General features: G+C 33.6%; 1 protein-coding gene and 1 pseudogene across 1 annotated transcript; one reads left to right on the top strand and one right to left on the bottom strand.

Moving 5' to 3' along the window:
* Positions 1-251: 251 nt before the first annotated feature.
* Positions 252-12,831, bottom strand: LOC150024663 (putative methyltransferase PMT12 pseudogene; annotated as a pseudogene).
* Positions 12,832-17,357: 4,526 nt separating this feature from the next.
* Positions 17,358-19,275, top strand: LOC137819333 (uncharacterized). The gene is made up of 2 exons (XM_068623140.1): positions 17,358-18,377; positions 18,830-19,275. Exons 1-2 carry the CDS (start codon positions 17,477-17,479, stop codon positions 19,147-19,149), a joined length of 1,221 nt encoding a protein of 406 aa, XP_068479241.1. The 5' UTR covers positions 17,358-17,476; the 3' UTR covers positions 19,150-19,275.
* Positions 19,276-26,872: the final 7,597 nt, after the last annotated feature.

Here is a 26,872-nt window from a genome sequence, read left to right as displayed (position 1 = left end):
AGCACAATTAGGAGGAATTGGGATAATGAGTTCATTTATTAATAGGACAATAAGAGATTCTAGAAGATGTTTGTTAGGATATGTTACTGCAAAATGGATGTAAGAACGTATTTTATTAACAGGCCCATGGCATGTGTTACATTACATGCCTTGTAATTTCCCTTTACAATTATTGAAAGTCTAATCTGAATTCTATTTTCTTATCATTCTTCTTGGAGGTATTTCTACAAAGATACTATTTTACCGAAGAAAACTCTTTAGTAGGGATTCAACAGAGTATGAAGACTACCACTTTTGGCAAATACATGATTTTCTTAAAAACTTGCATTGACAGGGTTAGTTTTGCCACATTTCTGTACAGAATGAGATATCAAGTGGAGTACCATGTTCTGGTTGCAGGAGCCAATATATGGTGTTACAAACATTTCTTCAAAAATGTTGCTGACACAATTGGGCAATTCAAAATGGTTTCTCAGACCTTAATATCTTCCAACTTGAATAGGACCCTCTCCTACGTCATTTAGGGAACTTGACCATCCCAATGCAGTTGCAATTTCTTTAAGTTCACCAATAACAAATGTGGTGTCACGAATATATACATGCCCTCCTGGTCTTAGCATCCGATCCATCTCAAGCATAATGGTTGAGATGTTACACTTTTTCCTGTGAAACAATGTTTATCAAACACTAATAATCGTAGGTGTCAATAGAGAAAGAAGTATAGTGTGATACACACCTCTCTTTTTCAACGGAGAAAAGACCTGCAGCATGCAGCAGATCATATGTTCTAGGATAGGTGTCAAATGGTTCACACCTGTCAAGGCAAGAAATCCCAACTCGGTAAAAATTAAGAAAATAAACATACACACATGAAATTATTTGGCAACTGGTTTCAAAAGTAGAATAAATAGTTTAGATCTCATTCTGCAAGTATGTGATTAATTGCTTGTTATGCTCAAATAACTCCAAATTCTTAGTGTGTTCTCAAGTCACTTAGATAAGACATAAAAGCACATTCACATATTACATTTCATAATATACACTTGCTAAATCCATTAATACAGCAAACCGGAATGTGATACGAACGATCGTGTGTAGAAGCGTCTAGGTCCTCTCGTAAGAGATTTCGAAGAACGATTAGGCTTTGGACAAAGGGAACCTTTAGGTGGCTTCCGATTATACCAAGAACAAGAACAATGATAGAGAATTGAGAAATGGAAACAAAGTGCATATATTATTGATATCTCAAATGATATTTCAATACTCTATTTATAGAGTACTAAAGATTACAAATGATAAAGATAAATGCTAGAAAGATAAATGATAAATAATAGAAACTACTAATTAAATCCTAAAACTTTAGAATATAACAGAATGAAATTCACCACAATTGAAATCTCTACGACCCAAAAATCAACAGAAGAAAATCATACCAATCCAATCAAATCAGAGAACATTGGATAAATCGAACTCATAAAGAATTTGAACAAACCTGAACAAATCCTTACCGATGGTGGCGATTTCGGATAATCGCGAAATGATTTCGTACAGCTTGGCAACAGCTTCGCGACAACTTCATGAGGAGGGTTCGTGAGGAGGTTTGAGTGTTTAGGGTTTGACTGTGAGGAGCGTTTGAGCATTTAAGGCTTCGAGTTTAGGCAAAGAGAGAGGTTTGAGCCTTTAGAGTTTGACTGTGAGAGTTTGTGAGGAGTGTTTAGGGAACAAATATTTTAAATTTTTTTTAAAAATAATTGGGAATAATGAGTGAAGGAAAACTTGTTTTTATTCTGAAGGATAATTGTGACGGTTGAAAATGACATATTTTGAAAGATAATTGTGATGGTTAGTCAAATGACGTATTATACTGAAATTTGTGGCGGTTATTAATAACCAACCGCCACTTTTTACACGATTTTTTGTAGTGCAGTCAAATAGCTCCAACCAATGAGCTCTGATACCACTTTGATGGGAAATTCAACACAAAAAAAAATAATATGTCAACAAGAGCAATAAGCAACAAATAATAATTTCCCCAACTTGCAAGAATCTATGAGGAACAATAACAAATAATGACAACAACAAAAACACACTTCAGGAAGACACAAAAAATTTAACGTGAGAAGTAAAAACCATGGGCACAAGTCTGTCAATCAAACTCCACTGTGATCAAAGTTATGGTTACAAGAGAGTCTCAAATCACAATAAAAATTGTGCTCAATAATCAGCCAAATAGCAATACAACAGAGATGAAATAGAGAGCAAGAAACCTAACAAATTCCCAAAACTGCAGCCATCGTATGCAGCCTATATGTCACTGTTCCGATGACTTTTGAACAATCCGAACGGTTCAATTGAAGCACCACGGGATACGAACCTGCTAACAAAATTTCAGTCCAATCCAGCAGTGGACGAAACAGCAGCGGCAATCCGAAAATTTTCGTCCTCAAAAGAAACGCTGAAAATGATGCTGCAATGTGAGATTAATTTCTCTCTGCTCAAAACAATTTATACAAAATCCAAGCGGTCAGATTGAATTCACACAAAATACAAACCTGCTGACAAAATTTCAGCCCGATCCAACGGTGAATAAAGCATCGGTGGCAGCCGGAGGTTGCTGGAGGAAACTTTTTATCTTTTATCTTTTATCTTCTTTCTTTTTTCTCTATGTCTGTTGACGTGTTCGAAAAAAACCCTAAAGGTTAATATTCGACTAGGCCTCCACATAGGAAGTGAGTGCAACCCAATAGAAGGATCTCTCCAAAATGAGCGAAATACCTAACAACACATTCCCAAATTTTTTCCTAAAGTTCAACAATAAAACTTTGAAAGACACTCTTCCAAAGGAAGATTTTTTTTATGAGAATGTAAAAAAAGAAATACTCCTATTTTAAGACTTTAAAAAAAACACCAAAACTAGCTCTAGATCAATTCAATTCTCATTCAACTTAAAAGTTTTTGTGAAAGGGATAAGCCTCTTATTTGTAGATGTAGAAGTCTTTCTCAAACAATGTGACAAAAATTATAAAAAAAAAATGCTGCAGCTATAATTAGCGCCATGCTTCATGTGCAACCCTACGTCTTTTGGTTTGCTTTATGATTTGGTGTTTATATACGCTTCTATTGTTTGATTGATGCAACTGCATGGTGCAGCCACGGTGCAACCGTGGAGGAGCCATATGAAGCCGTGAATGAGTGGTAAATGCCTTGGTGCAGCCATGAAGGAGCCTTGAACAAAGCTTGGTGCAGTCGTGAATCCTTGTGGTCATAGATCTCCATTTGAATTTTCTTTGCTTATTTATTTTTTATACAAGAAAAATCTAGGTCCTATATATACATTTATTATACTATACTTTTTCACATATTTATAAAGTTAAAAAAAAAAAAAAAAACTCTTTGAAATGTAGATTTCATCTTCTCCATTCTCTTGGTAAAAAATATTGTGACCAGATGGTTTTCAATTTAGATCCTTCCTCCTGAGAAGGATATGTCCTCAGATCCCACTGATTCTAAGGGATCACCACTTTTGTTGTTGTTTCTGTTTTTCTCTATAATCAAATATTAATATAGAATAAACATCAAATAAAAGTGGGATGAGTCTTTTTATTAAAATAAAATTAAGAGAATTGTTTTTAAAATAAGATGTATCAAAATAACGCCTTTTATTATTTTTTGCAAAAAGTTTGACAAAAACTATGGATCATTGTTTTAGAAACATCTTTTTATTCGCTTTGATTTTGTTGTTGCTTTGTGCCATGTAACAACAAGACAAAATGATGTTTTTGAATTTTTTTGGGAAGAAGAGTTAGCATCATAATTTAATTGAAAATAAGAGTTCAAAAGTATTGCAATCCCTCTCAAATGATTATCTCAACTATTCGTGTAGGAGTGTTGTAAGAGACTACTCTTCCTTTATGGAATTCTCTTTTTCTTCTCTCTTTATTTTGTTTCTCCTCTATTTCTTGCTTTTCTTTCTCTTTTTTTTTTAATAAGAGTTTGTACTTTTTCTCTAAACTCATTTTCTCTTCTTATAAATTCTTTTTTCTCCTGCTATAAATTTTGTTTCTATAATCACAAACTTTGTCTTTTCTTCTCTAATCTTTTTTATTTTTCTCATATGAAGGCAGAACAATTTTTCTTCTTAAATACGCTTTCAACTCACCAATTTTTTTTTTATAAAAGCTTTCATTATAGACATCACTATGCAACTTGACATCTCAGCTAGGCTGACACCTCAAGTAACAACAATCATTTACCATCACATGAAAAAAGTATTATTAAAAGGAAAAAGAAAAAAAATACAAAAAAATATGGGGGGACTAGACCAAAACCCATATGTTAACAAAAACGATACATAGGTAGACTATACCTATTCATAGAGAACTCTAAGAACAGATTAGATGGAAGTTTATTATACCAATGAAATGATTCTCTATGAATAATTCCTAAGTTAGTCAGCTTATCCGCACACACATTCCCTTCACGAAAAATATGAGTAACCTTAAACCTAATTTTCCCACAGTAATTAAGACAAGTGTTCCATCGATTACGAAACATCCACGGAAATTTAGTCCTAGCAGTAAAAGCAACACAAACCAAAGTAGAATCACATTGAAGCCATACATTAGTAAGACCCATCTTTTGAGCTTCCTCCATAACATGTATAACTCCATAAAACTCAGCAACCAAAGCAATCTGAATGTCAAGAAACACAGAGAAACCACCAATAAACTCCCCTATACTCCCATGGAAAATACCTCCACAAGTAGTAAGAACAAGATAACCATTATCAGCCCTATCATTGTTAATTTTAACCCAGCCTAGCGAAGTGAACTCCCATCTAACAGGAAGAGGACGAAGAACTTTACTACTAGGAGTACTAATACCACAAAAAATAATGATGTTGGAATCCAATATATCATTTTTCATTGAAGCTTTAAAGGAATTTCCCACTAGACAAGTTAAATCTTTAATAACCGAAATAGCCCTAGAAACATCGATCTTATCCTGAAATCTAGCATAATTTCTCATACGCCATATCATCCAAATAGAAAAGGTTATCACAGCAAGCTTAATCAGTTTAACCAAAGAACTACCATCACTCTTAATAAAAGAATGAAGATCATCCTTATTAGAGAAATTAGAAGTAAGAAAAATTTGTCGAATCCAACTCCAAATATTTAAAGCATTAGAACATTCAAAAGATAAATGCTTAATAGATTCCTTCTGCTTTTCACAAAGCGTACACATAGAACATATATACAAACCTCTATACTGAAAATGTTGATCTGTAGGAAGCCGCCCATGAAAAACTTTCCATAGTATTAGAGTTTAGGAAGGCAGAATATATAAAGACCAAATGAATTACCCCAACCACAGGGAACTCCTGGATCCAAGAAAATAGTCCTACCGAGTGAAACAACCAGACTCATCTAGAATCCAATTAGGAATATCCTGAGCCTCGCTAACCATGATATGATTAAAAAAATTATGCATCTTCTATAAAGACAAGGGAATATGTCAATCACAACCAATCCAAAATTGGGAGATTGTATCCAGAATGCTAACACCATTAGATAACCCTGCAATATTTGCTAAAGAAGTAGTAAAACACCATTTATCATTCCAGAAATTAATAAAAGTACCTGTACCAATAGTCCCATAAGTATGATCAAGAATAGTTTCATAAAACTGCTTAATTTCAGGCCAAATAGATAAGGATCTTAAAACCATTCTAAGCTTGTATTTTGATTTAAGAACTATGACTTTTAGGAGAAAAGACCATGACTTGTTGCTATAAGAAAAATTCCAAGCAAGCTTAAGAAGATAGGCGTTATTTTTCATGATTGAGGTTAATAATCTTCAAACCTCCATTGTCAAGAGGAGAACAAATCTTAACCCAATTAACTATAGTTATGCCTTTTTTTTCAGAATATCATCAGTCCAAATAAAATTCTAACACCACTGCTCAACTTGCTTAAGGAGGCCATTTATACATATTAAAGCTATAAGCTAGAAATCTAGTGATCATTGTATTGACTAACTGAATTCGACCCATCATGCTAAGAGATTTTCCTTTCCAAGATGCTAGCTTAAATTTGACTTTATTAGCCAAAAGTTGAAGAAATCGACAATTTGGAGCACCAACAAACATAGACACCCTTGAATAATTAAAAGTTAAATAACCATGACTACAAAAAAGAAGACGTTGAATTTTGGTAAGAAATATTGCAGAATTATCCATGGTGAAAAAACTACTCTTAGAGTTATTAACATATTGACCCGAAGAATCACCATATGTTTTAAGAAAAACACTCAAATTTCTAAGAGAATTATTGTCCATCCTACAGAAAAAAAAATATATCGTCAGTATATAAAATATGAGATGGAGTGAGATAAGCTTGCATACTAACCATATGTAGAATTTTTTTATCAGTCACAAGCTTAAAGATACCTCTACTTAGAACTTTCTCTCCTCTAACCCTTTTCGAAAGCATGTTAATAGCTTCAAAAGAAATACCAATACAATCATGAATCTGTCTACCCTACACAAACCCATATTGATTAGGAGAAATGATTCTAGTAGCCACAATTGCAAGTCTATCCGCTAGTATTTTGGAAATGATCTTAAAATTGAAATTAACGATAGCAATTGGCTTGTAATCCTTAATGCAATATGCACCTGAATCTTAGGAATAAGAGATACCACATTTTGTTCATACCATGAAGAATCTAGTTTTGTTTAAAAAACTGTTGAATAACTTTGCAAACATCTATCCCAATAATGTCCCCACAAGAATGAAAGAAAACACCACCAAAACGATCCGGACCCGGAGCATTATTACCATTAATTTTAAAAATTGCATTTTTAATTTCCAAGGAATTCCGACATTTAATCAACACAATATTCTCCTTAGAGGAAACACTTTTATGAATATAAGTATTAATAAAGTCTTCCATACTACCTGTATCTTGATCATTAGAAATAGACTCAGAATAAAGATTTTTATGAAAATCCAAAATATGATCCTTAATGAGTTTAGGATCCTCAATAACCCCATTATCAATTCGTAGTGTATGAATCCCACTAGAATTATTTCTTCTCTTTACCACAACATCGAAAAAAAAGCAGTACTTCTATCCGCATCTTTAACTAGAGCATTTTGGCCCTCTCTTTCCAAAACAAATATTGATAGTGAAGAGCATGATCAAACTCCTCCTTAGCAGTCTTTTCTTGACAGAGAAGCCCATTAATATCATACAAACTAGCAGTCTCTAAATTTTGTTGAATACCAAGGAGGAGACTCTGCTTAAGAAGCACTGCATTTTTTAACATTACCAAAAAAAAATTTATTCCAACCTCAAAGCTCAATTTTCAACTTGATGTGAGTTGATTTTAGGATTGCATATTTTAATTGGTTGCTCTTGTTTATGATTATGAGATTAGCAATTGAAGGTGAGAACCCTAAGAAGATTCTCACTGGACACAAACTTAACCAAGTGGTTAAGTAAGTGTGAATGTTCACTTCAAAAGGGCAAAGAGAAAAACACAAGAATAAGGTGATTATGATGCAAGGGGTGAAATTTAAGAACAACGAGAGTAAAGGATGAATGAAGATGACCAAAAGGAAATGACATAAACAAGAACATAAACAAGTAACATAAATGGCACAAGGAAGGATGGAAAAAGAGATGAGATGAAGAAAACTTATGGTGAAAATGGTGAAGATGATCACGCCACTTGGAGGGTGGGAAACTCCAAGATAAGTGAAGGAAGAGCCGCCACTTGAAATGCTCACACACTCAAGATAAGACCCAAATCATTTAGGAGATAAAGCTCACTAATCACTCAAGCAGAGTTTCTTTACTATATTTAAAATCTAGGTGAAAATACATGAGGCAAGACACCCTATTTATAGGAAGAGGTGCCTTGGTGGGCAAGATGGGTAAAGGGTAGAAATGGCAAGGGAGAGGGGCTACCTAGGGTGTTCACCATGGTCAAAACCGCACCTTTAGGCATAACTTCTAGAAGGTAGGTTAAAAACCCTAATTCTAGGTGCCTTGTCTTGAAAAAATGGGCTTGGTACAAGCCCATTTCGCTAAGTACACTCCCTTTTATGCTATGTGAACCTACTCTACCCTATTTTGCTATTTGGACCCAAAAGTGAGCCCAAATTATTTACAAACATGTTTTTGTCTTTTAAGAAGACCGGAAGAAAGAATAGTTGATGTTTTGGTCTATGCCAAGTTCTTCTTCTAGTGAGATCCACTTGATATTTGGTGGGATCTTGACTTGATTGCTGAGATGACTGCTCACAGTGTGAATTGTCTTTTGAGTCCTTGGTCATCTTCTTGGCTACTTGGATTGTATCATGCCTCCCAATTTAGAGAGAATTCGACCTCGAATTTAGAACTCCTGCAAATAACATAGTCAGTTTGTTCACATATAAAATATTGTGAGGTGGGGTATGTGAAGTAAACTTATGTACATGAAGCTTTGGGAGTTCATGTGGGTAAGTTCTAGATACAAGCCATTTTTGGAAATAATGTTTGGGGATGAAATGACTTTTTGAAGATAATCTTCTTAGAAGGAGAGAACCTTTAGGAGGTGTTTGAATTGCATCCCAAAACTTCCTTGTCTAAGATGTCAAGTATTTAGATTTATTAGGTAATGAAAAAGACAAGGAAGAAGAACACCTTGGAGGTGCAATTTGAATTCCGACACGGGTCAACATGATTGTTTTTATAGTGTAAGATGAGATATTGTATCTGATTTATCTTTTCTTTCTTTTATCTTTTTCATTTTCTCTTTTGTTTTTCATTTTTATTTGGTTTTCATTTACCTCCTTTGGAGAGAGAGATTTTAATATGATATTATGCCCTTGGAAGGTCAAAAAAAATTTATTAGTATGTCCATTATGTAAATTTTTTCTATCAAATTGTCATGGCCCTCCTAATAGAATGTGGGTGGCTTCCATTGGCACAACATCACACAAGACCTCATCTTTATATTTTCCAATTGAGAAGGCTATGAGGACTTGTTTATTAACAACTATTTCTCCCTCTTCACTAAGCCATTGGAGCTTGTAGGGCTTTTCATGAGAGATGGTGGATAATCCAAGCTTTTTTACCACTCTTGTACTTGCCACATTGGTGAAACTACCCCCACCTACAATTAATGAACATAATTTGTCATTAATAAGGCACATTGTATGAAAAATATTTTCCCTTTGACTCTCATCTAAATGTTTTTTAATGTGTCCAAGCAAGTGCCTTACTACTAACAAATTACCTTCACAAGGAAACTCCTATTCATCCTAACTTTGGCTTCTTGAAAAGGTAGGGGAACTAGACCTTGAGGCTTGGGAATTATGGTCACTCACAACAACCCCCCTTTTTACCATCATGGTTCTTTTGGATGGACAATTTGCAATTGTGTGCCCAAAACCTACGCATTTAAAACATTTTGTGTTTGAGGTTTTGGTGGGTGACTTAGGGGTAGAGTGAAACAAATCAATTTAACAAGGAGATGACCATGGATGCACAATACCATTCATACTATGAGAAGTCATCTTAACAATCAAGTGAAGACCTCACCAAGGATTTAGCTGACCTCACCAGAGGGAGAAATGGACACAAACCATAGCATCTTTTGTTCTTTCTGCTAGTCTTCTTAAGAATAAAACAAGTTGTAAATAATTTGAGCTCACTTTAGGAGTCCAAATAGAAAGATAGGCTATAATAGGTGCCTTTAGCATAATAGGGGGTGTAGATATCATTTTAGCTTGTTTTTTACCTAGTTTCTAGAAGAACAAGTCTAAGGTGTGATTTTGATTGAGTCAAACCCTAAAGGCAGCCCCATTTTTAGGTTTCCCATCCTACCCTTGCTTCTTGTTTTCCAAAGCACTATCTCCTATAAATAAGGTGCCATACTCCTTGTATTTTTACATGCTAATTTTGAATAGAAAAGTTACTCTGAACAAATTGTGTGAGAAGTTAGTGAGGTTTGAATCCTCTTGGCTAGGTCTTATCTTGAGTAGTGTGAGACTCTCAAGTGACGACCCTTCACTCATCTTGGTGGCTACCACACCCCAAGTGGCGTGAACCACTCTCACCACCACTCCATAAGCTACTCTTCCAAAGGCTTGAAACTGCACAAGTAAGACAACCAAGGAGGTGGGAGAATAGGATAGCTTCAAGGAGTTATAATCAATACGACAGCCATGAGGAAGATGAAGATTGCAAGATGAATTAATTTGATGAAAGGCGCCAACATCAACAACATCCTTCTAAAATATCTTTTCCCTATGTAAAATTGCCTAGTTTAGGTGGGGAAAGTGACCTCAAAATTTACTTAGGATGGCAGGCTAAGGTAGAGCAAATCTTTAATGTACATGAGGTCAAGAGGACCAAAAGGTAAAATTAGCCTCCTTAGAATTCTTAGACTATGCCATGCAGTGGTGGCATAAGACTGTAATGAACATTGGGCTAAACAATAGGCCAACTGTGATCTCTTGGGACGATTTAAAGTTATGCATGTGCGCGCGGTTTGTTCCTCCTCATTATAGGAAGGAACTCTTGTTGAAGCTCCAACGGCTTCAACAAGGACCTAAAAGTGTAGATGAGTACTTTAAAGATCTTGAAACTACTTTGACAAAAATTGACATGCATAAAAATGAGGAGTCAAAGATAGCTAGATTTGTAAGTGATTTAAGAAGAGAAATCCAAGATGTGGTAGAACTTTATGAGTATTCCTCTTTGGAAAAGTTGGTTCACCTAGCCATCAAGGTTGAATCACAAATTTTAAAGAAAACTTCTTTCAAAACTACTCATAATGATGGATTCTACCACTCATCATGGAAGGACAAAAGGAAAACTTTTTCAAAAAAATTTCCTTCCAATTTTGTGAACGATACCACTTAAAATCCTAGAGTTTCTCAACCCTCAACCTCTACACCTAAGTCACCCACCAAAACCTCAAGTCAAAAATGTTTTAAATGTATAGGTTTTGGGCACATAGCAGTCAATTGTCCTTCAAAGGAGGGTTGTCATGAGTGACCATAGCTCTTAAAGGGCTAAGTCCCCTACCTCTTCAAAAAGCAAAAGTGAGGAAGAGTATGAAATTTCATGTGAGGGAGACTTGTTAGCAGTGAGGCGCATGCTTGGCCAAGACCAAAAACCTTTTGATGAAAGTCAAAGGGAAAACATTTTTCACACTAGGTGTCTCATTAATGACAAGTTGTGTTCCTTAATTGTGGATGGGGGTAGTTGTACAAATGTGGCAAGCACAAGAGTGGTGGAAAAGCTTGGGTTACCCACCATCTCTCATGCAAAGCCCTACAAGCTCCAACGGTTTAGTAAAGAGGGGGAAATCTTGGTGAATAAACAAGTCCTCATAGCCTTCTCAATTCGATAATATAAGGATGAGGTCATGTGTGATGTTGTACTTATGGAAGCCACACCTATTCTTATAGGAAACCCATGGCAATTTGATAAAAAGACTTTACATGATGGCCTTACTAACAACATTTCTTTTACCTTCCATGGGCACAAGATCACCTTAAAATCTCTTTCTCCAACAGAGGTCCATGAGGACCAAATAAAAATGAAAAACAAAAGAGAAAATGAAAAAGAGAAAGAAAGAAAAGGATAAACCGAGTCACAAAATATCATCTTACACAAGTAAATCAATCATGTTGTGCCATACTACAAACTGCACTTCCAAGGTGTCTTTCTTCTTTGTCTTTTTCATTGCCAAATAAATCTAATTACTTGACATCTCGGACAAGGAAAAATTGGGATGAACATCAAACACCTCCTAAGGGTTCTCATCTTTTGAGAGGATTTTTATCACCAAGCCCTTTCATCCCCAAATATTCTTTCCCAACATGGCTTGTAAGAAGAGTTTGCCTTTTCTAACTCCCCAAGCACAACGAACATAAGTTCGTTTCACATACCACACCCTACACTATCTTATATGTGAGTAAACTAACTAAGTTATCTGCAAGAGTTCTAAATTTGAGGTCGAATTCTCTCAAACAAGGGGAGCATGATAAAATCCAAGCCAACAAGGAGATGACCAAGGATTGACATGACCATTCACACTATGAGAAGTCATCTCAACTTTCAAGTGAAGACCCCACCAAGGATCTAGCCGACCTCACCATAAGAAGAAATGGGCAAAGACCAGAACATTAAATATTCTTCCTACTAGTCTTCTTAAGAACTAAACAAGTTGTAAATAAATTTGGCTCACTCTAGGGGTCCAAATAGCAATATAGGCTAAAGTAGGTTCATATAGCATAATAGGGGAGGTGTGCTTATCACTTTATCTTGTTTTTGACCTAGTTTCTAGAAGAACAAGCCGAAGGTGTGGTTTTGACTTAGTCAAACCCTAAAGGCAGCCCCGTTTTTAGGTTTCCCATCCTACCCTTGCTTATTTTTTTCCAAGGCACCATCTCCTATAAATAGGGTGTCATACTCCTTGTATTTTACATGTTAATTTTTAATAGAAAAGTTACTTTGCACAAATTGTGTGAGGTGTTTGTGATGTTTGAATCTTCTCGGCTAGGTCTTATCTTAAGTAGTGTGACTCTCAAGTGGCTGCCCTTCACTCATCTTGGTGGCTACCACACCCCAAGTGGCGTGAATCATTCTCACAATCACTCCATGAGCTACTCTTCTTCCATTCTTTTCAATTCATTTCAATTTTCGCCTTTCATACATGTCTTTGTCTTGAATTCTTGTTCTTGTTTTTGCTTTTGTTATTTGCTTTAGTTGATCTTTTGGTTCGGTCATGACCACCATTGATGCTTACCTTATTGCCATTTCCATTTCGCATTTCATTCCATCTATCACTTTATATTAAGTTTTCATCTTTGCCTTTGTGAAGTGAACATTCACACTTACTTAACCATTTGATTAACTTCGTGTCTAGTGGGAATCTTCCTTAGGTGTCACCATTAAAATTTCTAAAATCCCAACTTTAAGTAAATTGTCACCATAAAATGGAACCATCTAAAAATCAACTCACATCAATCGGAGAGTCATGGAAGGAGACGCCTAGCTTCATTCTTTAAGGAGCTTGAAGAGTCAACATGCAAAGAAAAGGTACCTCAAGGTAGTCTTTTTTGTAGAGAAAGATATTCCTATTCTAAAGTTGGCTCAGCCAGAAAATACTATTCTACTATTTACATTTTATACACAACCTAAGGTAGATATTATTTCTGAAATCTTCCAAGTTAAACATCTGCTCTTAGTTGAGAATAATGGTGGCTTTAGAAAGGATAGTTTTGCATCAGTTGGTAATGGGAAAAGTTTTACCTTGCCCCACAGTGGGTGCCAAATGTTTAGATTTAGACCGAATAGAGAGGAAAGTCCTTCTTTTCTAGTGAATTTGTGCTTATTGCAACTTGACCCATCTTGATGGTAGAGCCCATATAGAGGACCTACTACTAGGGCAATGGCCATAAGAAATGTGCATGAAGAGTGGGACTCAACAAAGACAGACAGAGACACCCTCTTACACATTTTTAAAATCATGACCTAGTTGTAATTAGTATAAAAGGATTTATTTTTCTTGTAACTAAATTGGACCAAGTAGTATAGATTTTTTAGCTTGTATTTGGACCTTAAACAAATTATGTTTAGGTTAGGATTTTAAAACCTACCTAGAGTTTAATTGGGCTTAATTGAGCTCACATCAAACCCTAGGTCGGTCTTAGGATGCATTATATGACTAAGGTTTATACACATGATTCACATTGCCATCACATGGCAAGTGTGACTATAATAGGCGCCCCTTTTAAATTCAAAACTCCCTCCATTTTCTATTGTATTTGGCCGGCCAAAACACCTATAAATAAATGTGCAAGACTTGGCATAATTCAAATTAATGAGAGTAGTGTTACGTTGTTAAAATTCATGGACAACACCTTGTCTTCCTCTCCCTGGGGTAAACTTCTTCTTAATCTCCTTGTACATCTTCTAAAGTGAGTAGGGAGAACCTATCACTCACCATAATTCACCCTGTCTACTTCATGGTTCCTTAAGCTCCTTTTGAGCCGATATTTGCTTTCTCTCAATCATTGATACATTTTCTTCATCTTCATTCAAGTCAATGGAAGGAGGACGCAATCACTTCTAGTTATAATTCTCACCTATTTATAGGCGATTTGAACTTGATCACAAAATCTTTTGGAAAGGTTTAAAGGCACTCTTTAATATTGAAAAATGGTTTAACACGATTCCAAGAATGAAGGATGAAAGATTGCTTCGTTTTTGTTATATTTGATAACCGTCTGAAATTCTCACTATGAGACTCAAGAGGATGTGCCTTTAGACCCTTGGTCGATCTTTAGGTGATGTTGATTTTAAGTTCAACCTTATATTATGAGTCTTTAATTTACCTTGGCCACTTCAGACTCAAGGTGGGAAATTGTCATGACGATACAATATTTAAAATGACTCAATTAAAATTTTATTTTATTATTAAAATAATGTCAATAGAAAATATTTAAGTTTTAAATTATTTTAATTGATTACTTCGTACTTTTAACAAATGAAAATGTTCTTTCTTGCAAAAACCAATAAAAAAAAACTATTTTAACATATTAAAATACTTTTTAATTCATTAAATATCACTCGATATTTCAAATGACTCTTAAGACATTCCAAACCACCTTCTAAGTTAATCAACTTAAAATCAAAGACTAAAGAGTAACTTATAACATGTTCTATATCAACAACTCAACAACAAAATCAAATACTCTAATTAGGGCTTCAATCTTCCATTAACATGTTTTGTTGAAAACATTAAATATTTTATCTTTGTATTTGCTTCAAGCTTCTATTTCATCACATATGAAACACACTATTTCTATTCAAGTATTCATCTTCATAATTAAGAGAAGAAACAAAATTGTATATTGATTTTTCACTTTTCATGCACATTGGTCTCAATCCGTCTAAATAAACATGAAATGCATACCCAAATTCTTGTATTTCAATCTTTCTTAACAATGAAATGTTAGATGTAAATATAGACCAAATATATTACATGACGAAAATGAAGTGTAAAAAAGAATCCATTCTTAGTTCCATGGTTGATTTTATGAGTTTATTATTAACCAACATTTCATGGGAGGTAAAATGAAGAATCTTTGAAATATATGAGTGTCTCAGTGAAGGATCATTGTAGGGTATCATAGGCTCATTTGGGATTGATGGATGACTCCAAAAACTCATTTTGTCCCTTTTTTATTCATTAAGTGAAGAAGTGAAGAACGGTACTTTTGTTATGCACAAATCATTTCGGAAAAGTTTAACACCACCAATGAAACAAAGTCTTGAACTTTCTTACAATAATAGAAACAACCCCAAAAGGTTAATCAGTCTATATTTTTCAGCAGAGGTGGGTGTGAGTGAACATTGGGCTTCAGAGTCACATGATTCTGATTTAATTGTATAATAATAAACACACAACATCATTGAGGACCTACACAATCCTAAAGTAGACAAACTTTCGAAGACATTAAAAACCACACTCTACATTTCCTAACTACCAATGGAGAGATGGAAACATCCTCAAAAGCCTCGTTGTTTGCACATTTTAACTTCCGTTTTTGCTGTTTTAACAATTGCACAAAGATGTCTTAGTTTTCAAATAGTATCTTAGCTTTGTAAAACAATTATAATTTTATAAACAATTAATACTTTAGAAAAATTATTAAGTAAAAAATAATTTTAAAGATAAAAAATAATTAATTATTAGTATCTAAATAGTTTCTTTTATTAGTAAAAAAATATAAAATAATTTTTAAATTGGTATCTAATTATTTATCAAGATTTTTATTATTAAAATAGTATCAATTTAATTAATATACTAACAAATTATATTTTATATTTAAAATTAATTTTTATTTAATGATTTTTTAGTAATGAAAATTCATAAAATAATTAGTTTAATATATAATTGAATTGAAGAGTAATTGTGAAAGTGAAATTTATCTTTTGTAACTGAATTTTCCTGAGACAAAATCAATATCAAACATTTAATATGAAGAAACTCAGGTATATAGGAAGTAGTAAGATTTTAAGTAAAAAATTGTTTAGGGTTCCAATTTATAGGGCCCATGATCATAAAGAGGCTTGCCATTAGAGAACCAACAGAAATTGGGGAGATTCAGAATCCCGAAAACCTAGTCAACAAAGTCGGTGAAGTTCTTGAGATGAAATTGTACTGGCAAGATCTGGTCATTTCCTTTGGGGTAGTGGACCACATGGATATTTCCGACCTCAAAAGTCAGCAACTTTGTCCACACTTTGTTTTTAATTGGCAAAACAACATTCACACGGTTTGGCAGCCTTGTAAGACTTGGACTGCAACCACATCATCATGCATTACTAATTACTAAATACAAAATTCCTTCCACAGACCTGAGTCAATCCTTTTTCATCCAATATTTGTCTTTAATGTATCCTTCCCTACACCCAATCCCTTTCATCTACCATTGTATATCAACTATTAACCCTAATAAAATTGTAAATTCTTCTACTTCAACTCTTCAATAACATCACTAAAATATCACATGTAAAATATTGTTTGTTTTGAAATTCATAAGTTCCTCACCATGGTGATTATATTTTTCTAAGAAAGATATCAAATTATCTACTCCTTAACTATAAACTGTAAAAACACACTTTTTTATTCACTTTCATACTAGGATTCTAAAGGTAAATTGCTTTTAAATTTTGCAAAGCCTTGTTTCTGTCCAGATGTACCATTAAAATCATATTTCCTTTAACTTAAAATATGTAAATAGAACTACTTGAAACTTATTTTTTCAATTTTATTCATCACAAAATAAATTTGATTTTCTAAACTACCCTTCAGACTAATTTTTTGGGTAATTCTTTCAATAGGAACATTCTCCATTTTGAACATGTGAATCAATTATTCATTGGAAATAGAATTTGAACTAAATGAAGAGTATAATGAAGACATTTTATTCAATAAAGTAAAATTAGTTAAGATTCACTTGTATTTCAATCATCACACATAATGTTTTTTTTTTCTTTTAAACCTTAAAGTATTATGCTATGATAAAACATAAATACAATTCATTAGATAGTTTTAGCATTATTATTTAATTACAATTTCAGTAGTATACATTTGAATTAAGGATTGAAGTAAAGTAATATGGTAAAATTCTAATGTTTTGGATAAAAGAATAACACCAACAAAGTGCACAAGGTAAAATTGTTGAACTCGTGTTTGTATTATAGTTAAGCAGTAGTGCCGACTTTAAAGACTTGGAATTTACCTTTTTAATTCCCAATGAAACTTCACCGCACGTTCCTACTCTTCCAACATACTATATCATTCTCTTTCTCTAGTTGTCAACCATTACACTGCTCATTCTCTTTTCACATTGCACTTTTCTTCATTTTTAGTATCACTGTGCAAACTTCATTCTTCATGGCTAAGCCAGAAAAACCAAAATCTGGGTGTTTCCCTGGCTTACTACGTCTGCTTCTATGTGCTGGAAATGCAACTAGTCCTCCAGTGCACCCCACTGATCATTTCACAGAATCAGAGGAATCAGAAAATTCACATTCCACCAAAGAAACCGCGGTGGTCAATGATGGTTCTACTCCTGGAGTGGTGGCAAGGCTAATGGGGTTGGATTCACTTCCAAACTCCAAATGGGCAATCAAAGGAGGGACCCCAGATTCTGTTCCTAGAAGCAGGTCAGTGAACTTTGTGGATTACTTGCTTGAGTTTGATGCAAACCATGCCATCCATAGGAGAGTGAAGACCTCGGCCTCGTTCAGAGAGGTTCCTAGTTTGGTTCAGAACCAAAATGGTAGCAACCTCTTTGTGCTTTGCATGGATGGTGACAAAGACCAAGAGGTTAGACATGAGTTTAGGAAATTGGAAACGGGTTTGGGAGAGGTGAGGAAGGGGAAGAGGCAGGGGAGTAAGAACAAGGAGAGTGTGAGTGTGAAAAAAGAGAGGAATGTAGGGAAGAACAGGAAAATTTCCAAGCTGAAGAATGAACCAAGGAGAGTCCCTTCTTCTAAGCATGGTTCAAAGGGTCGAAATCATGATGGTAAACCTTTATCTTCTGTGTCCTCAGGTTCCTCTAAGTGTAGTTCTTGTAGTAATAGACAAAATGATGATGGTTCAAGATCAAGGTCAAACACTTATTTGCCAAATAAGCACAAAAAGGGGCTTGTTGAAACAAAAGACAAGAAGAACATGAGAAACCAGAAGTTACTGATGAAGGTAGAAAGTGAATGCAGCATGGAAAATCACAGTCCAGTTTCAGTTGTAGATAGCAATGATTATCCCTTACTTTATGGAACAGATTTTCTAGGTGTGTTTTCTCAACTCACTCCCTTTTTATTATGATTTTTACTTAATTTAAAAATACTAGTTCAACGGTTAGAATGAAATTGAATGTTGTTGCAATGCCCTTTTCACTGGCTTGTTATCAAACTCTTGCTCCTTTGTGAAGAAAAGAAAAGGATCCAAAATATATAATGGGTTGTTTGATCTAACTAAACAGCTTATGTTATTGGTTTCTTATCTTTGTAGAGAATGTGTATTGTTTTCTCGTGTAATTTTTATTATAATGAAATGAAAGAAAAGGCTCTAAAATCATCTATGCAACCGCATTTAATTTTTGTCTGTCAGAAAGCATGCAACATTTACACAACAAACCAGTTCTTTAAGCTTCTAAAGTGGCTACATTATGCATTCTTCACATGGTGTTGTAGTTTCAATGCAATTTTACTTTACCTTAGTACATATGATTTTTTATTGCAGATGGTAGAAGCATGGTGGCTTCAAAGTCAAAGTGGGAATCTCCATCACTATTGTTGTCCTTGGATGATGATGTTGAAGACAGTGCAAGTACTAATAAAGATTATACTTTCATAGATGTCAACAAGGAAGCAGAGTATTTCTCAGAAATGATGTTGCAGCTTCGTAATTTGACAGAACAGGATGTAAGAGACTCAGATTGTACCTTAAAACATATACGTGAGAGTGAATGTTTTAGGGACATTTGTTTGGTGTTTGAGCATAAAATTTTCGACCATTTATTATATGAGGTCGTCAATGAAGTTTTTGAACTTCATTGTTGATTTTTTACTTTCATTTTGGTGTGTAAGTATGCATAGAACTAGGATATTTTGTGATGATTTTGCAAATGAACTATTGTAATTTCTACATGATGAATAATATATCTAACTTCATGTCCTTTTCCTCAACTTTTCCCTGAAATAAAGAAATATCGTAATAGTTATCGTTTATCAGTTATGACTTTACTATTATTATTATTATCATTAGAATAATAATTACTTTTATAATTATAACTAATATTGTATTGCAACTGCCATCATAATTATTGCAAATGTGATGTATGTATATGTCTCATATTTAAATTTAATGATTATTGTAATTAAGTTTTTATATTTAGTTCACATTAATTAATATTTTAGAAATAGAAATATAAAAGTGAAGTCAATTTAATTCAACTTCAAATAATTTAAATTAATTAGATTAAATATTATATTTAAATTCATCCAAATTGAACTGCAAAATACATTTGATATTTTTTTTTAAAATTCTTAAAAAATAGAGTAAACGACTATATGCAAGTTAAAAAGTAGACAAGAGTTTAGAAAAATCAAACACTAAAATATACTTACAACCTTAGTTATTTGTTAGAGTTAAATAATTATTTGTCATTTATGCTTGAATGAACCCCAAATTCATCTTTGAAAATTTTAGGATAAGTCACATTAATCTCTAATAATTCAAAAATTCACATTAATTTTCCGAAGTAATAAAAGTTACCTATATTACAGCTTTGGACGTATTTGTTTGTTAAAACAATTTAATATAACCCAAGTTTTTTATGTAATGAAAATTAATAAAATGTTAAAAACTAAAGGTATTTGTGCTTATTTTCATTTAAATAAAATAAGTAGATTTTTGTTGTTTTATGTTTGTCTAATTTTCTTACTTTATTTTTTTAAAATTCTATATGTTCGTTATATAAATAATTTAAAAGAATTCATTTATTTCAAAAACACTTATTTTAGCAACTAAACTTGGAGCAGAAAACATGGCTAATTCATTCATATTTGGTTATTCCTTCTTGGACCTATTAAACTTCTTCCTCCATCCCACCAAATAAGTAAAATAATTAAATATTCCATTTAATTTACTCTAATTTTGAAAAGCTCTTTGCATAAAAAACTTTAGAAAAGTTATTTGATAAAATACAAACAAAAGTTTATTTTGAAAATTTTGTTCCAAAAAGTATTCTAAAAATATATTTGTTGATTTCTATTTTTTTTTTTTCTGTTTATAGCATCAGTTCTAAGTACAGTCCATGTGAAGTGAAAAAACCAATCTCACTCTAGGCCCAATGATTTCATGCCATTCTATCTTTTATCAAATAAAAATAATAATAAATATTTTAGGAATTAAAAGAGAAGTTTATTGTTGGAAAAATAATTCACTGTCTATAATTTTCAAAAAAGTATTTCTTTTATAACTAGTGTTCTAAAAACATTAATTAACAATACACAAAAAATATGAATGACGTGACGGCCGTTTTATAGTCCTTTTGATTTTCTTTGTCTAATCAAAGAAAAAATATTTAGAAACATGATGAAATTTTGAGGCTCTATCACGCATGTATGCAGGCCTTGGCCTTTTATAGTCTATTTTTTTTACACTAATAATAAATAGAGGTTCTTTATATATTACTAAGGATTTTTCACACATTTCGATCACTAAGTATATTTCAAATACATTTTGATCCCTACGTTAAGAAAATCATGTTAATAATTATGTGACAACATGATTAATTATGTGGTTAAACTATATAAAAGCAAAATTTCTATAAAGTATCATAAATAGACAAAAAAATCTTAATAAAGTATTATAAATAGACAAATATCTTAATATATACACTATTTGTTTATTATAAATTTATCACTTTCTCTATATTTTATCTAACTTGAGTATTAGAGGGTATTTGGAGGATAAGTCTACTTATTTGTCCTTATAAAATTATCAAAAGAAGATATTTAATTCAAGAGGAAGACATATCAATCTTATGGAGGTCGCCATTCTTGTAGGAATTATTTGACACTAGTCTTGCAAGTAAATTTTTGAAAACCACAATGTTATTGAGGAATATGACGAACAACTAACAACCAAGATGTTGAAACAAAAAACTTAAGAAAATCGCTTAAGTGAAGTGACTTTGTTATTTGAGCTCGAGAAAGAACACACTACTAGAAAATCAGAAACCAGTTTTTGAGACAAAATATAATTGGTTACTATATTTACTAAATTAGATACTATTTTATAGAGTAAAAAATTATTGATATCTAAATTGGTATCCAATTAGTTAATTGATATCTAATTAGCTACTAAGGTTTTAGCTACCAATTTTAGAATCTAAAGTAGTTGTAGCTAATTAGATACAAATTTACAAACTAATTTATAAATTTTATTAATAATAGAAACTACTTTAGATACCAATAATTTTTTTAGTTTCTAAAATAATATCTAATTTTGTCAATACACGTTTGGTCTTTAAAATTAGTTTCTATTTAATGATTTTTTTGTAGTGACATGAGAACGTCAAAAATATAAGTGGAGGAGATGGAGGCTCCCAAGTGAGAGGACAACCCCAAGAAAGAGGACGCCCACGTCAAATTTTGTAGGAGAACCAATGCACATCCTACAAACTGAGCCAAGAACAACAAATGAACCAAACCACTTGCGTGTCCTCCTCCACCTATAGAAGTTGACGACAACCAAAATCAAGGTATGCAATACCACACCAAAAGCAAGTATGCAATACCAATACCACACCATCTTAGGTATATGGACATTTATGTCATCCAAGTCAGCTTATACACTACAGATGATGTCATTTTCTATTTAGTATTCCCAACCTCCCTTAGAGTAGCAACTTTAAGTTGGTTCACGAGAATAGCTTTGTAGCTATTAATTATTTTGACATGCTCGTGACCAAGTTTGGAAGGCAATCCGAAACAAGTAGGTCACATGACCATCTTGTTAGAATATATGGCCTTAAACGAGAGGGGGGTGAATTGTTTAAGAGGGCTTTTTGAAAACTTTTTCAAGTTTAACAAAATTCTTTGTGTAAATTCAGAACAGGAATTAAGTTAGCCAAGAATTTAAGCAATTATACAACAAAGCAACAAAAAAACAATCGGTTGTTTATATCAGCAAAGCTTAAAACAGAATATAAATGAGTTCAGGGTAAGAGAGAAATACACTAATAGTTTATACTGGTTCACTCTTAAGCCAAGAGCTACATCCAGTCCCCAGAATACCACTGGGTAATCCACTAAGCAATCAAACCAGATTACAAAACACAAACTACCAAAGTAGTGACCTTGAACCTTTCAAGAAACACACTACCTTTAGCAAACCACACCAAGAGTATTGATCTTGAACACCTCAAAAACAGATAATACTCCTTGGAAACACAACCCCAAAAATACAATAGGTTTAGAAAGGATTACACCTGATCACAGTACAATCTAAATTGAATACAATTCCAATCCTATTCCACTCTCTCTTGAAAATCCAAAGCTTGATGTGAATCTTGAAATCTTAGAATCAATTATGTCAAACTGAATTTCTCAAAACTGTTTCTTTCTTATTTGAAAACATAAACAAACCATTTATATTTTCCAAAGAATGGTCAAAGCAATTAATGAAGGAGTGTATTCAGTTGGAAAACATTTAAAGCAGATTCACCATTCAAAAATGAATTTTGTTAGGATTTTCAAAGAAACAATCGGTTGAAACCACAAAACAACCGATTGTTTGGCTTGACAGTTAAGTCAACCAAACCAAAACAGTTTTCTGTTAGAATGTATGGCCTTAAACGAGAGAGGGGGATAATTTTTTAAAGGGGGTTTTCGAAAACTTTTTAAGCTAGAATGAAATTCTTTACAAGAAACCAGATTAGGAATTCAGTTAGCCAAGAAACAAAGCACAAAACAGCAAAGCACCAGAAAAACAATCGGTTGTTTCTTCGAAACAATCGGTTGTTTATACCAGCAAAACAACAACAATTGAATTTAAATGAGTTTAAGGGAAGAAAGAGATACACAAACAGTTTATACTGGTTCACTCTTAAACCAAGAGCTACATCCAGTCCCTATAATCCATTGGGCAATCCACTAAGCAATCAATTACAGATTACACACAAAACCACCAAAGAAGTGACCTTGATCCCCTCAAGAAACACACTTCCTTTGTCTCAGCACACACCAAGAATGTTGATCTTGACAACCTCAAGAGCACACAAACCTTCTTGGCTTACAACACCAGATTTACAAAGTATTCAGAAAGAATTACACTTGTTACAGAATGAACTGAAATCAATACAAATGTAATCCTATTCCACTCTCTCTTGAGAAATCCAAAGATGAAAAGTGAAATATCAAATCTTGAAAGCAATCTCTGAAAAACTCAAATCTGTTTTTCTCTATTCTTATTTGTTATAAAACATTAACAAACTATTTATAGCTTTCAAATATTGGTCAAAGCATTTAAAACAGGAGCGCATTCAGTTTGAAAATCATTTAAAGCACACTTAACTAACAAAACAGATTATGTTAAGATTTTGAAACAAACAATCGATTGATTGCACGAAACAATCGATTGTTTTGGTTTGACAGTAAGTCAACCAACCAAAATAGTTTTCAACCTTTTCAAAAACACTTAAGAGCAAAACAATCGGTTGTTTCGATAAAACAACAGGTTATTCAACAAAGAGTGAATTACACAGATAAACTACCCAGATCCTGTTAGAATATATGGCTTTAAACTAGAGGGGGGGTGAATTGTTTAAAGAGGGTTTTTGAAAACTTTTAAGCCAAGAATGAAATTACTTCGAGAAACAAATGATAAGGAATTCAGTTTGCCAAAACACAAAGCAAAAACAACAGCACCAGAAAAACAATCGGTTGTTTCACAGAAACAATCGGTTGTTTCACAGAAACAATCGGTTGTTTCACAGAAACAATCAGTTGTTTATACCAGTTCACAAATATTGAAATTGTATTTAAAGAGATTAAGGATAGAGAGAATGCACACCGATGTTTATACTGGTTCACTCTAAACCCAGAACTACATCCAGTCTTCTCAGAAACCACTAAGGAATTCCACTAAGCAATCAAACCTAGATCACTTACAACACAACCAAGAAAGTGACCTTGATCCCCTCAAGACACACACTTCTCTTGGCCAACACACCAACACTAAGAATGTTGATCTTGATCCCCTCAAGAACACACAACACTTCTCAGCAACCACACAAAGATTCTTGTTTAACAGATACAAGGATTACACTTGTTACAGAAACAAATCTGAAATCAATACAAGCAGAAATCCTATCTCACACACTTTGATCAATCTCAATCTCTAAGATATCTCAACTTCTCAAAATCTCAAAATCTGCATTGTTAAAACTCAAATATGTTTTTCTGAATATATGAAAGATGTTGTTTGTTATCAAATCTTAACAAACTATTAATTTCATTTAAAGATTGGTCAAAGCATTAAAAACTGGAGCGTAAACAGTTAGAAAATCATTTAATGCTCAGTCAAAGCACAAAACAGTTTTTCTGTTATGGTACCAAAACAAACAATCAGTTGTTTCCACGAATCAATCGGTTGTTTTAGTTTTAACAGCTCAACCATTTGAAAAACAGTTTTCAACCTTTTCTAAAAACACCTAAGTATAAAACAATCGGTTGTTTCGACAAAACAATCGGTTGTTTTTCACTTAGTTTGAAAAACACTTTTCTTTTAAAAAGATTGAGAATGCCTATGCTTTGGATTCAATCAAAGAGTGGATTACATACACAATCTACCCCAGATCCTATCTAGGACAACTTAGCAACAACAAGCACAACCTAGCCTTCAACATCCTTCAAAGGGTTTGGATTCTTCAAATCTTGAACACTACTTGGTTCAACAATCTCCCCCTATTTGGTGAAGACAAATCCTTGATGCTTGTGTTGTATCTGATTGAATCTGAAGCAGTTCCTGCAAGATAAAGTTTTAAGCAAAGCATAGAACTTCTGATATTTGGTTAGCACAGAAACAAATACAGAAATTCAGAGCATAATATTAGAGTAAACAACAAACAAATATAGGAGCAAAAACCTATGAGGTTTCACTCATACAAACTGTTTTGCAGAAAAAGAAATAAAAACTGAAACAAACATATATCTCCCCCTATTTGTCTTCACAAATAGACAAAAAGAAGAGATGAAAGAGGTAATTGTTCTTAATACATCAGATTTAAAACAGCAACAACAGAAAAAAAAATAGAAAACTGATACAACCACCAAAAACAATCGGTTGTTTCGATACACCAACCGGTTGTTTTCTCTTCATTCATCATCATCAGCATATTGAAGAACAAAGATTTGGTTTTGTACTGCCTCAATCTATTCATCTAGGGTCATGAAGCGTGTATCCATGCCGTCAAACCTGTTATCAATCCTCTGGAAATTGCTGACACATAGATCATGGAGATTCCTTTGATTCTCCGCAAAGCTATCAAGCCTTTCAACCATGAGTCTCTCAAAAGAAGACATGTTTTGCATTCTTTCTTCTTGATTTCTATTACCAACACTAGGTCCAACATCTTGATGTGCTTCAGGTAGATCTTCATGTTGAAAATCCATATTTGCAGCATGTTCATCTTGTTCATGATCAGCAGCAGCACTAGATGAGGCTCCAAAGTCACCATCTTTGTTAATCCATTTGCCACCTACTTTGGTAAAACCCATTTTGCTGAGAGATCCATTGTTCAACTCTTGAGTTGACTTGACCAACTCAGATGTTTCATCCTCTAGGTTCACTTCAAAATAGAGCAGAAATTTAGAAATCAAAACAACATATGGATAATGATAGCCACTTAACCTCATTGCCTTTTGCATGTGCTCTTTGATGATGTGGATCCAATTAATTCTGATCTTCTTCATAATGCAAAAGATGTACACCAGATCTTCCTCAGTAAGCACTGAATGATTGCTCCCCCTTGGAGTTAGAATCCAAGTCACAATGAGGGCTAGCAACCTTTCATCAAGCCTTAAGCCACCAACCGAACAAGTCCTAACTTGAGCATTTTGGTTCTTCAAGCAGCTTTTGTAGTATTGGATTTTGTTGAAGTCCTCCACTACTCCAAGGTTCCCCTTGTTGATTCTGAGGCCAGAGTACTTAAGACCAGCTACTGCAGTCCACACATCATATGTGATCTCCATATCTACACCTTTTACATCAGAAACAAGGTTGTTTCCCTCAAACTTGAGATTTGTGTAGAAAACTCTTATTAAATCTGGATAGATATTCCCTTTCATCTCCAAGAACTTTCTGAGGGATTGATCCTTGAGGAGCCTTCTGACATTGTCTAGCTTTTGGCTTTTCAGCCAATCAAAGCAAACAACCTTGGGGTTGTTTATCACTTTGGTGCTAGTCTCAAACCTATACCTCTCGATTAGATCATTATCACCAGAAAACCATCCTTCCAGCCTTCCTCTAGACCTTACTGCTCTGGTTTTGATTCTCTTTGAGGTGGGAGGAGTTGAGTCCATGATAACAGAGAAAAGCTCACTCACAGATTTTGCAAGAGTTGTTGCAAGAGATGTTGCAATTGGTTGTTCTTGTGGAAGAGATCAACTGCACCAGATTTTATAGCAATAACAGAATCAAAAAGCATTCAATGACATGAGTGGGTACCAGGTTTTCAGAGAGAGAAGACTTGACCATTCCCTGCACAGAAAACGT

Source organism: Phaseolus vulgaris, chromosome 10 (genome assembly GCF_051622355.1).
Source record: "Phaseolus vulgaris cultivar YP4 chromosome 10, ASM5162235v1, whole genome shotgun sequence".
NCBI lineage: Eukaryota > Viridiplantae > Streptophyta > Magnoliopsida > Fabales > Fabaceae > Phaseolus > Phaseolus vulgaris.
This window is presented reverse-complemented; position numbering and strand designations above follow the sequence as displayed.

Coding starts and splice junctions, on each gene's coding strand:
- LOC137819333 (XM_068623140.1), top strand. CDS start 17,477: ATGGCTAAGCCAGAAAAACCAAAATCTGGGTGTTTCCCTGGCTTACTA. Junction 18,378..18,829: donor TTATGGAACAGATTTTCTAG/GTGTGTTTTCTC, acceptor TTTTTATTGCAG/ATGGTAGAAGCATGGTGGCT.